This window comes from Bufo gargarizans, chromosome 3 (genome assembly GCF_014858855.1).
Source record: "Bufo gargarizans isolate SCDJY-AF-19 chromosome 3, ASM1485885v1, whole genome shotgun sequence".
In the NCBI taxonomy this organism is placed as follows: domain Eukaryota; kingdom Metazoa; phylum Chordata; class Amphibia; order Anura; family Bufonidae; genus Bufo; species Bufo gargarizans.
Window position 1 is genome coordinate 292065991 of NC_058082.1, and position 15249 is coordinate 292081239.

A 15249-nucleotide genomic window follows, 5' to 3' on the forward strand; every position below is an offset into this window, starting at 1 on the left:
GGACATGGATGCGGAAAGACATTGACGTCTTCAGTGTGCTTTCTGCATCCATATGTCTGGTCTGCAAGGTACACTACATATCTTATTCTTTGCTGCAAATGTGAACCACAGATACATTGTAGTCAATAGGTCCACAACAAAAACAGATGCAACATGGACGTCATCCGTATTTTGCAGAATGCTAAATACAGTCATGTGAATGCAAGATACCAGATCACCCTTGGCCATTGAACCTGGGTATGCTTTTTGTTTAGAGAGGACATCACTTATTTCCATGCTGGCAGCAAGGTGAATAAGATACAAAACATCAGTTCTCATTGTGTGTGCCTGTCATTTACAAATTAATTTATCTTTCCCTTAGGAACACAAGTGTTCTCACGATTTTAAAGTATTTAAACTTTAACGACCAGCATCCTAACGAGGAAAATATTCATGCCAAATCTGTTGGTGCTTCCAGTCTATGGGCAGATTCATTCTGTTTCCTACAGATGTCCCACATAGGTTTCTCCAGATCACACATTGCATTACACCACATACCTGCGGCCTAAGCCAAGTAGAATGCATTGACCCAAGTGCCAACTTTCAGCCTGCAGAAGTTTTCTGGCTTGAACTCAAGGTGTGGCACAATGTACTTTGTCACTCCTTACCTCCAATTACTTTACAGGCGGCTGAATGAAAACCATGTCACACACCGACACAAAGTCAGAAACAGAAATAGCATTTCAAAGTGTTGCTTTATTAGTGTTTTTGTGCTCTGCATCTTCCACAAAGAACATTCAGAAACCTTAGTAATTTTCAGGTTCAGACAACATACAGCAGCGTGTGATTTTTATAACAGGCATGTGTGCCTCCGTCTGATGGATTTCCATTATCTTTCACTGCACAGGGGTTGGAATATATGTCAATGCATGAACCCATGTTGCATGTTTGAGACCAGCTGTGGAATGTATCAGCTTCCAGGACCAGTATCAAAGATAGCTTCTTAGCCCAGGTTCACAACATTGCCATTCCAGAGGAGGAGGCTACAGCTCCTCAAAGGAACTTTGGCCTTCTCCCTTTCAGGGCAAACTAAGGCTCTGTTCACACTCCATTGGCGGATGCGATATAGATCACATTGCTGTCAGTGCTATTCTTCCTTTTCAAAATGAAACCACTGCACTAGTTTTCCCGTCAAAGTGACAAGAATCCTCAAAGGAACCCGACAGACCCAATTATAAGTCAATGAGGTCCATCAGGCACCAGTGAGATCAGTAATGACTGATCCAACAGAGCACAACGCCACAATGGTAGTGTGAACTCAACCTTAATGCTAGTCAAAGTTTGAAGATCTGTGCAGCTGCAGAAATAGAATGGATAAGGGATCATTTAAACCATTACATATGAACATCATAACGTTCAACTGTCCCTCAGTTGCTAAGCTTTATCGTATAAATCTGTTACTCAAAAGATATACAAAAATACAGTATAAATCTCATTCAGTACAAAAAAATCCAGCAGGCAGCAGCAGGTTCAAAGAAAAGTACAAAACAAAAGTCACAAAAACACAGACAAACGAGTGTAAAGTGACAAGAGTGAGGTATAGAGTGGTTCACACCAGACAGTCCCAAATTTCCCTCCACAATGCAATGGCAGTCCTCAAGGTCTACCAAAACTTTCCCCTGCAAAAGGATCAGTCATGGTTATGCTATGACTGGTACTACATCACAATTCTTGCCAAACACCAAATATGGTATACTGTAGCAGAAATTTAGCTACGGAAAAGGGTTATTTGGAATCAGCAGGAAAACATGTAGACCATATACAAAATCTGGCAATATCTAGAGCATAAAGTGCATTCCAGAACAAATCTGAAGGTGATTATTGGACTAAATGAGCAGAATTGAGTTCGAATCACCACCTGAGAGGTGACCTTAGATATGTGAATAAAGGGCTAAGCTGGTAGAAACATCACAGCAGTACCCTTGAGGTCAAGAGAAATACAAAGTCCATGGAAAGTCTCTTGTGTGGAAAGAAGCAAGTCATATTTAGAACCTGAGGAATATAGGTTCACCTGATATGACCAGTCCTTTCTCCAGTAGTGCTGTGGAGCACTGACCCAGAAGTGAAAGTCTTAGTTGTGTGCAATCCCAAGACATAACTTCACAAATGTGCAAAAATGCCAGGCAGACTCCTGCCATGTGTCCCTCTTAACGGCCCTTCAACTGGGAGATTCTCCTCAAGAGTTGCTGGTGGCGTGAACGAAGTTTGTGTTTCTCTGCTACAAGCTGTTGTTCCGCACTAAGCAAACCCTGCAAATACTCTGTAGCTTTACTCAGAACTACCACCTTGGGGGGTTTTGAAGCATGGGCCAGACCTGGCACCTCTCCTCTAAGTGCCAGAAACCGTGAACGTAAATCATTCCTCCGTTTGCGTTCCATATAGTTGTGATTCTTCCTTTTGGCCAGATCCTCACTGTCTGAGCCTCCTGATGCACTAGGCGAGTTGGGTGTGGTAGGGCTGCAGGGTTGCACTGAAGGACAGTTGATTTCACCAGGTTCTTCTGCAGAGGGAGATGGACAGTCCTCTTCTGGAGAGGCAGTACTGGGCTCAGGGGGCAGGCGTGCAGCATAGTTATGTTGTTGCTGGTGGATAGATATGTGGAAGAGTTTAGGGTCTGCTCTCACTGTTATGGTCACTGGCTGACGGCCATGATAAGACTTCCTTTTTCCCACAGTCACTACATCAATTTCGTCGTCTTCTGTTAAAAAACAAAACAAAAAAAAACACATTTAATAATATGACATACACAACCTAACATTATAAACCGAGACCAGCTGATGCCATGCAAGTGAGCAGCTTGCCCAGAATTTTAATCTAGCAAATTCTCAAGCTTACAAAGGGGAACCCCAACTCAGCCACAATGAAAGATTTACTATAAATCAAGACTAGAGGTCCAAGGCTTATTCAAGCATACGGCACTACCAACCTATATGGATAAATCAGTCAGACAATAGGTTGGACAGCACCGCAATGAACAAATGAATGGGAGTGTTAAGTCTCACAGCATGTGCAAGAGGCTGTTCTAATGGGCGAGGCATGGGGGAAGGGAGTCTGCACACTCAATACAAAAGAGACACCACAAAGGATAGAACTATGTGAATAGGCTCAATTCCCCATTAATAAATCCCAGTCACATGTCTGAACTCCAATTGGTCTAATGCCCTCCATTCAAATGCCGGTCTCCTATTGGTTGGAGATGGTATCTGAACCCCTGCCGGCTGCAAGCTGTTGCTTTTTGTCTGGCCATGTGGCTGCCTTGTTTAGATTGCAGATTGTGTAACTTTGTGTTGGGCGGAGGGGAACCTTTACACAAAGCTCCTGCAGGACACATTACCCCCGACTTGCTTCAAAGCACCCTTTAACAAGTTATGGTCTGCTTGTATATTCGTCCCCACGTGGAACCAAGCGGTAAAGCACATGCCATTCTCAGAAAGGTAACCATCTATAGCACCAGTTATTCTGAGGTACTCTACAGTTTAGAAAAACACCAGCATGGTTGTCATCACAAGTTCCTATAGTCACTAAAAAAAAAAAAAAAAAAAAAAAAAAAAGGACACTTGGGTAACACATTAGGAAGCAGGGCCACCACACCTCCTTCAATTCTCCACTCAAACAGTAAGTTACCTACTAATGAAGCTGCCTTGCCTATTGTACACCTGCTAAGAGAACAAGGTGTGGATACAACACAAGTACCAGCTTGTTAACTTCTAAGGAAGTAAGGGATCCACCCTGGACAGGCTTTATTGCAGGTGCTTTCCACAATCAAAGCCTAACCTACAAGATAATGGAACAGACTACACTAGGGTTAGCTCAAATAAGAAATGCAGTAGTCAAATTCACCCAAACTCTTAGTATCTACTGACCAAAGCCAACTATACACCAACACCTGAGGTGCAGGTCCATTCTCCCATTCTAAACCACCCCTCTCTTACCAGAGTCACTCGTGTCTTCAGATCCTGATGAGTGCGATATCTTTTCAGGAATGGGAGCTGGGACCACGGCAGTCTGCTCGGGAGGGATGGCAGCAGTCTCCAGGACCTCAGAGTCTGGAACAGGTTTAGCAGCACTTGCTGGCCGCGAAGGGGCACATGAAAACCGTTCATTGATGACCTTCTCCAGATGTTCACGGGTTGAAAAGCCACTCCACATACAGTCTCTTAGAAGAACTACAGAACTAAGTCCAGACAGTTTCACAGGAGACTCCCATCCTAAATCCATTATTTCAGATCCCCATTCAGTGCCACTTTCTCCAAGACATACTGCGTTAGATTGAGGGCACCCAGGTACAAGCTCAAATTTTTTCCATATGTCCTCACTGGGAGCAATGTGGCGATAAAAGTCCTCCTTAAGGTCCACATCGTAGAAGTAGTGTGTGTTATAACACCCCAAATCCATTGTCCTACAAGAGATTACAAGAGTAAGTTTAGCAGAGGAAGGCAGTCCAACATGACCATTGCTTAAGGAACATACCCTATTTAGGGAATGGGTTCTGCCAGAGGAGAAGGATAGTCTACTGGTGTTGGGGCACATTTCATCTAAACTAGGAGTGAGGTTCCTCAGGATGGATGTGACAGAACACCACCAGAGAAGCAAGGGTCCAGCAGACATGACCATACCCACCATGCTTTTCAGGTGCACACAAGTGGTCACCAGGGTTCTGCCACCATCTGCCAAATGCACAAAATTAAAAGGGGGCTCTCATGATTGTGGAAAGAGGAAGATCACTAGTATCAGGGCTGTTATGCAGTTGTGTTAATGGGGGGGGGGGGGGGGGGGGGGGGGCTGGTTTTAGGAAGGCGGAGGTATACCATGCTGCCTTGATCTGCTAGAAATATGGTCCTGCTTAGGGTTCAGGGAGATGTAGGCATCACACAGGAGGCGTGGCCATGGACGGGACTACAAGCTGGGCTTTAAAAAATGACAAGTGACAGCAAAAAGTTTATGCACCTTAAAGCAAAGCAGAAAGTGAATGAAAGAAATGGAAACTTAAAAAGTGAAAACACCCAGTTACGAGCAGATCTTTGGTAACGCAACATCCACACCACGCGTCAGAGAAAACAAACACTCAGTGAGGCAAGTGCCTACGACAGGCAGTGGTGGCCCTTACCCCGGTGTCCCCAGACGCTCTCCTGGGCACGCTGAATGTGAGCGAGGGCATTGTTCCCACAGCTCATTATATCAGCTCTGCTCGCCCCTCCCCCATGGGCGCGGCTCAGGAAGTCGGCTCCTCAGGCTCTCCACACAGATGGAGGAGGAGGCGGGAAGGGATGATTTACATAAATGACCGGCTGCAGCCTGTGTGTACATTGTTGTGGCTGGTAGGAAGCTGGGAACAAAGCTTCAGCACATGTGCTGCGAACGGTTACCAGTGCTGAGGAGGAGGCAGGGTGGCTGCAGTGCCCAGGCTTTGTCTGTCTAATGAGATTAAGAAATGGGGGAAACCGTGTCGGCTCCAGCGCCCATGGGTCATATATCCAGTCAGGGCATGGCCACATGGTCAGGTTTGTGCATGCGGTTTTGGAAGGCAATATCAGAAGTGGCTCATAAAAGGAGAGACAGTACAAAGGACATATAAGACTTCTGACGGTGTGGTCATACCCTTAGGGCTTATGCACATGGCTGTAGCTGTTTACGCGGTGTGTAAGGCGAAATCTACACAACGACCTTTGTCGCGCAAAAATCTTTATAATGGTAGTCTATGGTGTCGCACTGCGACATGCTGCGACGCGACAGTTGCAAAAAATCCATGCGTGTGACACCATAGACTAGCATTAGAAAAATTGTCGTGCGCCATTGGCGCAACAAAATGTAGCTCAACAAATGTTGCAGTGTAGTTGTGCCCTCTCTGTTGCCCGACTTATTGTCGTCGTGTAGACCTAGCCTAAATTCCACGGATACCGGCCGCGTGCGTTCTACATTTTGTAGAACGGTACGTCCAGCCCTCTGTAGAACTGTCCTTTGCTTGTCCGTAAAACAGACAAGAATAGGAAATGTTATATATATATTTTTTTTTTTGCAGGGCCACGGAACAGACATACGAATGTGCTGTCCGCCCAAAAAAAAAGCGGACAAAAAACATGGTCGTGTGCAGCATAATTTCCCAAGGAAAATGTGGTGTCTTTGTTTTACCCACTGAGCTTATATGTGCACGTTCGCACTACAAGAAACAAGTGGTTTTGTTTTTGTTTAAAAAAAATAAAAAAATGTTGTGAAGGTACTTTCACACATAGGGGGTCATTTACAAAGACCAGCATTTTACAGTCTTTGATTCCCCCCTGTGCTGCCAGAGGATGCGCATAATTTACGAGGATGTTCCTCGTAGGATATTCGACGCATCTACGCAGTCTGTCTGCCTGGAGTAAAAACTGTGCCACTTCCTTAGCAGAGTTTTTTTTTTTTGCCAACATTTATTGCTGTTTCCAGGCATACATGTCAGTAAATTTGCTGGGGCTGGTGTCCTGCCCTATTCCCTACCGCTCAGAAGTGGCAAGGACGGCGTAAAAATGCCTGTGCGACAATGTGCATTTAAAAAGTCGCCTAGAACGGGTTTAGTGTTCTTTGCAATTGAACTCCATAGTTTTTTTTGGGTGGCATTTTTGTGCCCTTTTGTGGTTCCAGTGGTGGCTGCATTTGTTTGTGCACCAGCCCCAGATGTAAATTGAGGGTCTATAGGAAATTTGAAACAGGACACAAGGGTTTTCTTGCTTCTGGCATTTTCATTTTTAGGTCGCTTTTTTTTGTCTCTTGAAAAACGCAGCATGTTGTAGTTCTTGGGGAATAATGCCACGAAGAAAATGCTAGTGGTAAGACATTAGCAGGAAAAAAAGTCTCTAAAACCACAAGTGGTAAAAAAAAGTGTGCTCATTCTGGTGTTTTTTTCACAGGTAAAAAAACAGTCGGACCTTAAAATCACATGCAGTATGGACATAAGGGCTCATTCAGACAGCCATATGCGTTTTGGGGTGCACAAATTGCGGATCCGCAAAACACGGAACTACGGATGCGGATAGCACACGATGTGGTGTCCGCATCTTTTGCGGCCCCATTGTAATGAATGAGTCCGCACCCGTTCACCAAAATTGCGCAACAGGTGTGGACCCGTTCATACGGTCGTGTTAATGGGTCTAAGCAAGTGATTTATATGGCTTTTTTAGTGAGAAAAAAAAAAGACAGACCCATAGGCCGGGGTCACATGTGGCAAATTACATGGAAACACCAGCAGATTTCACCCTCTACATTGAGATTGATAAAGTCCGCAGTATAAATTCTGAAATTCGCCACGTTTGCTGGTACTGTACAATGCTGTGGATTTGCCGCTCGAAAATCCGTAATGGCAGATCTGCAACTCAGTCACATGTGGCCCTGGCCATAGGGTGCTTTTACATATAGCTTTTGTCATTGTATTTTTCCCCCCAAAAAACTCATCCAAAATCCCCTAAGGCCCCTTTCACACGAGCGAGTATTCCGCGCGGGCGCAATGCTTGATGCGAACGCATTGCGCCCGCACGGAATCCGGACCCATTCATTTCAATGGTGCTGTGTAGATGTGCGTTGGTTTTCACGCATCACTTGTGCGTTGCGTGAAAAATCGCAGCATGTTCTATATTCTGCAATTTTCACACAATGCTGGCCCCATAGAAGTGAATGGAGCTGCGTGAAAATCGCATCCGCAAGCAAGAGCGGATGCGATGAGTTTTTCACGGATGGTTGCTAAGAGATGTTGTTTGTATATATTCAGTTTTTAATCACGGGCGTGCAAAACGAATCAAAACGCATTGCACCCGCTCGATAAAAACAATGACTTTGCCTGCGAAATCACGCATTTTTCACTGAATGCATTCGCAACACATCCGGACCTTATCAGGACACGCTAGTCTGCAAGGGGCCCAATGTCCCTTTCACACGAGCGTAACGGATTAGGTCCGGATGTGTTCAGTAAAACTCGCACCATTTTGCAAGCAAGTTCAGTCAGTTTTGTCTGCGATTGCGTCTAGTTTTTATCACGCGGGTGCAATGCGCTTTGATGCATTTTTCATGCGCGTGATAAAAAACTAAAGGTATACAAACAACACTACTCCATCTTGTGTAGGATGCTTTTGTGGTGCATGTGGTCCGCTGCCGACATCCTCCATTGTATGCATTTTTGCTGGGGATTGCCGTTAGCAACGGATCACATGTGTAGGATCTTCTCCCCCAGTTATAAACGCGCCACAGTGTTTGGGGTTTTTGAGCATTTCCTCCCATTTCGGCCTCATGCACACGACCATTGTTTTATTCCGTGTCCGTTTTTCGTGATTTTCTGCGGACCCATTGACTTTTAATGGGTCCGTTGAAAACTTGGCTAATGCACCGTTTGTCATCCGCGTCCGTAATCCGTGGTTCCAGTCCATCAAAAAAATATAACCTGTCCTATTATTTTCGCAGAAAACGGTTCGCGGACCCATTCAAGTCAATGGGACCGCTAAAAAACACAGAGGCACACAAGATTGTCGTCTGCGTCCATTTTTTTTCCTATCATTTGCATGGCCAACCTGTCTTAGATTTTTTTTTACTTTCCTTCACGTCTGGTGATCCTCCAAAAATAAAGGAAGACACACGGAAACGGATCACGGAACAACAGAACCCCATTTTGCGGAACAGAACACAACAACGGTCGTGTGCATGAGGCCTTAGGCTCCATTCACACGTCTGTGATGTGTTGCGGACCCGCAAATTGTGGGTCCGCAACACACCAGCCCGGCACCCCCATAGAAATGCCTATTCTTGTCCGCAAGCTGCGGACAAGAATAGGACATGTTCTATCTTTTGCGGAGCTGCGGACCCGAAGATCGGGGATGCGCTCCGCAATTGCGGATGCAGACAGCACACTGTGTGCTGTCCACATCCATTCCGTCCCCATAGAGAATGAATGGGTTCGCACCCGTTCCGCAAAATTGCGGAACGGATGCGGACACATTCTGCGGACGTGTAAGGGCCCTTTCACACTTGCGTTGGCCGGTTCCGGCATAGAGTTCCGTCGTCGGGGCTCTATGCCGGAACAATCCTGATCAGGATTATCCTAATGCATTCTGAATGGAGAGAAATCCATTCAGGATGCATCAGGATGTCTTCCGTTCCGGAACGGAACGTTTTTTGGCCGGAGAAAATACCGCAGCATGCAGTACTTTTTGCTCCGGCCAAAAATTCTGAAGACTTGCCGCAAGGCCGGATCCGGAATGAATGCCCATTGAAAGGCATTGATCCGGATCCGGCCTTAAGCTAAACGTCGTTTCGGCGCATTGCCGGATCCGACGTTTAGCTTTTTCTGAATGGTTACCATGGCTGCCGCGACGCTAAAGTCCTGGCAGCCATGGTAAAGTGTAGCGGGGGAGCAGCATACTTACCGTCCGTGCGGCTCCCGGGGCGCTCCAGAGTGACGTCAGGGCGCCCCAGGCGCATGGATGACGTGATCGCATGTACACGTCATCCATGCGCCTGGGGCGCTCTGACGTCATTCTGGAGCGCCCCGGGAGACGCACGGACTGTAAGTATGCCGCTCACCGCTCCTACTATGGCAACCAGGACTTTAATAGCGTCCTGGCTGCCATAGTAACACTGAAAGCATTTTGAAGACGGATCCGTCTTCAAATGCTTTCCGTACACTTGCGTTTTTCCGGATCCGGCGTGTACCTCCGGCAAGTGGAGGACACGCCGGATCCGGACAACGCAAGTGTGAAAGGGCCCTAAATGGAGCCTTAGGCCACTTTATTTCAGTTATTTTTCTTGATATGTTTAGAATGTGCCATTGCGTACTGCTGGTAGCATTGTGTTGCACCTGGTAGCCTGTGTCACATGACCTGTTATAGGTGGGGCTTACAGCCTTATCTCTCCCCCTACCTGAGTGATCTCACTATGGAGGTATGTGGGAGTTTGGCTGTAAGTTGGATCTTAGCACCTCTCAGACTGTGTTCACACTCCGTAGGTAGCTTAGTGGTAGGAACCTCTGCCACACTGAGATACCTTGACAGTGGTGTAAAAGGGCTCCGATGTGTGCCTGATTGGAATACATTGGCTAAAGTCTCAGTTCTTAACATCAGCTTGAGGGGTTGGCCAGTGTTGTCAGTTGCATCTCATTGTGGTGCCCCTTTCACAGTGATTTATGTATTTTTATATTTGCATGCACACATTATCCCATCTTGTGTAGGATGCCATTGTGGTGCATGTGGTCCGCTGCCGACATCCTCCATTGTACGTATATTTTGCTGGGGATTGTTGTTAGCAACGTTTTTTGAGTATTTCCTCCCATTTAGGCCACTTTATTTTAGTCATTATTTTTTTCATTATTTTTTTTGAACATCTCTTATCAACCATCAGTGAAAAACACATTGCACCCGCACTTGCTTCCGGATGAAATGCGTTTTTCACTGAAGCCCCATTCACTTCTATGGGGCCAGAGCTACGTGAATATAGAACATGCTGTGTTTTTCAGGCAACCCAGAACTGATGCGTGAAAAAAAAAACGCTCATGTACACAGACCCATTGAAATGAATGGGTCAGGATTCAGTGCGGGTGCAATGCTTTCACGTCATGTATTGCACCCGCGCGGAAAACTCGCTCATGTGAAAGGGGCCCAAGGCCTCTTTCACACGAGCGTGACAGATTAGGTCCGGATGCGTTCAGTGAAACTTGCACCATTTTGCAAGCAAGTTCAGTCAGTTTTGTCTGCGATTGTGTTCAGTTGTTTTTTCTGCGCGGGTACAATGCGTTTTTCACGCGTGTGATAAAAAAACGGAAGGTTTACAAACAACATCTCTTAGCAACCATCAGTGAAAAACGCATTGCGTCCACACTTGCTTCTGGATGCAGTGCGTTTTTCACACAGCTCCATTCATTTCTATGGGGCCTGCGTTGGTGAAAAAACACAGAATATAGAGCCTGCTGCGATTTGCACACAACGCACAAGTGATGCATGAAAATCACTGCTCATCTGCACGGCCCCATTGAAGTGAATGGGTCCGGATTCAGTGCGGGTGCAATGCGTTCACCTCACGCATTTCACCCGCACGGAATTCTCGCCTGTGTGAAAGGGGCTTAAATCTGCACTGTGTGCAGGTAGGCTTATGTGCAGAAAATCAGTGTGATATCTGCTCACCAAAAACGCACATAAATCCGCACTATTTATTGTTTTTATGGGTTTTTTTGTGGAGATTTGATGCAGATTTTTCACCCTTCCATTGAAAAGGGTGAAATCCGCACAAGAAAAACGTAACCAGAATTGACACGCTGCAGATTTCAATTCCTGCACCTAAGGAAAATAAGCAAAGTCTACATGAGATTTGTCCAACCTCATACACTCGGCTGCTACTGCACTAGGGCTCATGCACATGAGCGTATGTGCCCCGTGACTGTGGACGGCAAACCGCGCGTCCGCAATATAGGGCACTGCCCGTGTGTAGTCCATATCACGGATGCGGACCTATTGACTTGGATGGATCTGCAAACTAAAATATACGGTGCGGAGGCAAAGAACGGAAGCACTACGAAGTGCTTAAATGAGATTTTGGTCTGTGCCTCTGCAACGCAAAAAAATAGAACATGTACAATTTTTTGGGGTGATGCAGAATGTATCGCGGACCTGTTCAAGTAAATGGGTCCACATCCGCAAATGGAGTGCACTCGGCTGGTACCTTTGTATTTGTGGTCCACAGCATGGGGCGGTCGTCATCACACGGAAAAACCATGCATAATCCGCACTGTGCGCACGCACCCTAAACTTACAAATATAAATTACTTGGTTTTATCATTTTTATTTTAAAGTAGCAGCACGGTTATTGACCTCACCAGTTTTGTGTCTGTGCTGACGGGACGCTACATGGATCAATATTCAAAGTTAATACAGATCAATATATAAATCCAGACAGAACAGCTTGCTCCTCAACATGCCGGTCATGAGTGGAGCTGATTGGGGTCAGTAACGGCTCTTGTTCTCTAGGGACAGACTACAAGCACAATTGTCCCTAATTATGGGACCGACTGTTATTGTCTGTACAAAGTGATGTGGATGTCCTGAGCGCTCATCAGTGTACCAGGCTGAACAGTTTGATGAAAAGACATGGTTAGATGGCCAGTTAATGGGATGCATTTATCAAAGCGGTGGGGCTGAGGGACCATACACAACCTGTGGACTGTTTGGGGAAGAAAGCAGTCATGGATATCTAGCCTCAGTCGGGCTTGCCATGACACACAAAAATTGCAGCCATGATTGCATTGCACTGAGCACAGCGTCATATGGCGGCTTCATCCAATTAACCCATCAACGTACGGGGAGCATTTGAGGGTAGGTCATGTATGGGCTAAGCTGCTGCTGTACTGAGACAGACATCAGTTACAAAGTTTATTTTATTTTTTAAATTTATAACATGGCCACTTATGGACAAATTACTATATAGAAAGGAGTTCTCTGGGGTTTACATCCAAGTTTCAGCAGTATATACTCTTCTGTCATGCTGTCGAAACTGGGATCACATGACCACCCAACTGGCTACAGGTTTTTCAGCTGAAATTTTGACCAGTTGTGCACCTGATTCTTCCTGTTCAGCTGCATATGCAAGTAACCTCAGTATGTGGGAAGGGGGGTGGGCGAATGCATGCGGTTATTCTGGTTTATTTTAGTGGTAAAAAAATAAATAATACTAGTGCTATTTCATTTGTGTAAAGACCCTCAGTCTGCAAATGTTGTGCGTCCAACTGTTATCAGCCATAAACATGGGTGGACTGGGACTTAAATTGGCCCTGGAAAAAAACTTAAAAGTGGCCTTATGTTCTAGATGGGTTCAAATTGACAGAAGGTGGATTAACAGAAGTAGGCAGGGTCTATAGTACTGTGGTGCGGCACAATATACCGCCCCGGAGAACCAAATACCACAGTGCAGCACAAAATACTGCCCCAGCAGAACCAAATACCACAGTGCAGCACAATATACTTCCTCCTTCACTATAGTATTCAGCCGTATCACCATCCAGGACATTTCCTGTAGGGTCTATGGTCAGTCCGCTCCTGCCCACAAATGTTTTGAGTTCAGATGTCTCATTGTGCTGTAACCTATTAAATCACTGTACAAATATATCTGTTTGGCTTAGAGATTCTATGACAGTAAGGCTAGGGCAGTGGTGGTGAACCCATGGCATGGGTGCCAGAGGCAGCACTTGAAGCCCTCTCTGTGGGAACCCGCACCCTGGAAAAAGTCTATGGTGTATCAATATGCCTTAGGCCTTTTGCACACGGCCGTTGTGGATCCGTTCCGTGCATTGGGGACCGCAATTTGCGGTCCCCAATGCGTGGGCAACGTCCGTGCGGTGGCCGGGATAGATCGAGAACCATTCAACATGTTCTATTTTATTTATTTATTTTTTGCAGTGTGGACCCACGGACTGAAATCCCTGTATCTTGCGGCAGATCTATTTAAGTGAATGAGCCTCTAGGAGCAACAGGGGTGTTGCCATTACACCTAGAGGCTCAGCTCTCTCTGCAACTGCTGCGCCCTCTGCACTTTGATTGACAGGGCCAGGCAGTGTAAATGTCATAATGACTGGCCCTATCATAGTGCAGAGGATACAGCAGTTGCAGAGAGAGCGGAGCCTCTAGGTGTAACAGCAATGCCCCCGTTGCTCCTAGAGGCTCATTTACATATATCAAAACTTAATTTTTCTCAGCAATGCGGACACATATGAACATGGGACCAACACAGATGCCGTCAGCTGCCAGGCGCACATGTAACAGGTCAGCCAGTGTTAGGCCCCATGCACACGGCCGTGTGCAGGCCGTGGAACCGCGGCCTGGATCCCTCCTGAGAGCAGGAGCGCACGGCGTCACTGGTTGCTATGACGCCGTGCGCTCCCTGCTGCCGGCACAGAACAGTAATACACTGGTATAGATCATACCAGTGTATTACTGTATTGCGGCGGCAGCAGGGAGCGCACGGCGTCATAGCAACCAGTGACTCCGAGGGATCCAGGCCGCGGTTCCACGGCCCGCACACGGCCGTGTGCATGGGGCCTTATAGGTACAAATCTGCTGACAGATGCCCTTTAAGTTTTCTCTATAGTTTCTGGATCTATACATTGAAAACTTTAGCTTCAGGAGGAATGAGTATCAAGTTTGAAATGAAATATTGTTTGGGATAATGAATCAGTTATGTGCTTTGTTATTGGGTAGCTCTGTACATGTCATCAGGGAATCGCTAGAGAAGTAATTTGTGGGGATTGTTTAATCTCTCTTTATAATGCAAATGGATTTTATTGGGAATCTATTGATAGCTTGAAGGTATATGAGTAGGAGGTTTATTTATTTGAAGCTTTTGTTTTTTTATAAGTACATTTATTCATTTATTATGGTAGATGCATTTTTATGTATTAGTGGGGCAGTTTGTGATTTTTTTTAAATTTTTTTTTAAACAGATTTCAAATGGGAATAGTGGGTGTGACTTCGGGTATCTTTGCCTAAAGGATGGGCCTCATGCACACGGCCGTTGTTTTGGTTCGCATCCGAGCCGCCAAAATTCACTTCAATGGGGCTGCAAAAGATGCAAACAGTACTGCTCCGTTCTGTGGCCCCGCAAAAAAATATAACATGTCCTTTTCTTGTCCGTGCTTTGCGGACAAGAATAGGCAGTTATATTAAAGGCTGTCCGTGCCGTTCCGCAATTTTCGGAACGCACACAGACGCCATCCGTGTTTTGTGGATCCGCGATTTGTGGATCGCAAAACACAGTGTGCATGTAGTCATATATTAATGAATGCAGATCCACAAAAAATACAGATGATGTCCATGTGACCTGTTTTTTTTTTTTTTGCGAAATCCATTGTAACAATGCCTATCCTTGTCCGCAAAACGGACAAGAATAGGACATGTTCTATATTTTTTGTGGGGATATGGAATGGACATACCCCATGTCCATTCCATATCCCATTGTAATTAATGGGTTCTCATCCAATCCGCAAAAAAAAATTGAACGGACACGGAAACAAAAAACGTTTGTGTGAATGTTATCTTATGGTCAGAGTTTGCACATATTAATCTCCTTTTGTGAGTATGAGGAATAAAATCTATGTTTTTAAGTGTTCCTGCAGTGTACACTGTATTCTCCTTTTATGTTCAAGCTGACCAATGGGAATTAGACACCGTCTGGATGTACAGTAGGTTTGGTTCCTGCAATTTTGTAAAAACCAAC

General features: G+C 45.7%; 1 protein-coding gene across 1 annotated transcript; it reads right to left on the bottom strand.

The window, feature by feature from the left end:
* Positions 1-715: 715 nt before the first annotated feature.
* MYCL (MYCL proto-oncogene, bHLH transcription factor) lies at positions 716-5267 on the bottom strand. Its single transcript, XM_044285291.1, has 3 exons — positions 5147-5267; positions 3972-4438; positions 716-2737 (listed from the first exon to the last, which is right to left on the bottom strand). Exons 2-3 carry the CDS (start codon positions 4432-4434, stop codon positions 2187-2189), a joined length of 1014 nt encoding a protein of 337 aa, XP_044141226.1. The 5' UTR covers positions 4435-4438; positions 5147-5267; the 3' UTR covers positions 716-2186.
* Between the last annotated feature and the right edge of the window lie 9982 nt (positions 5268-15249).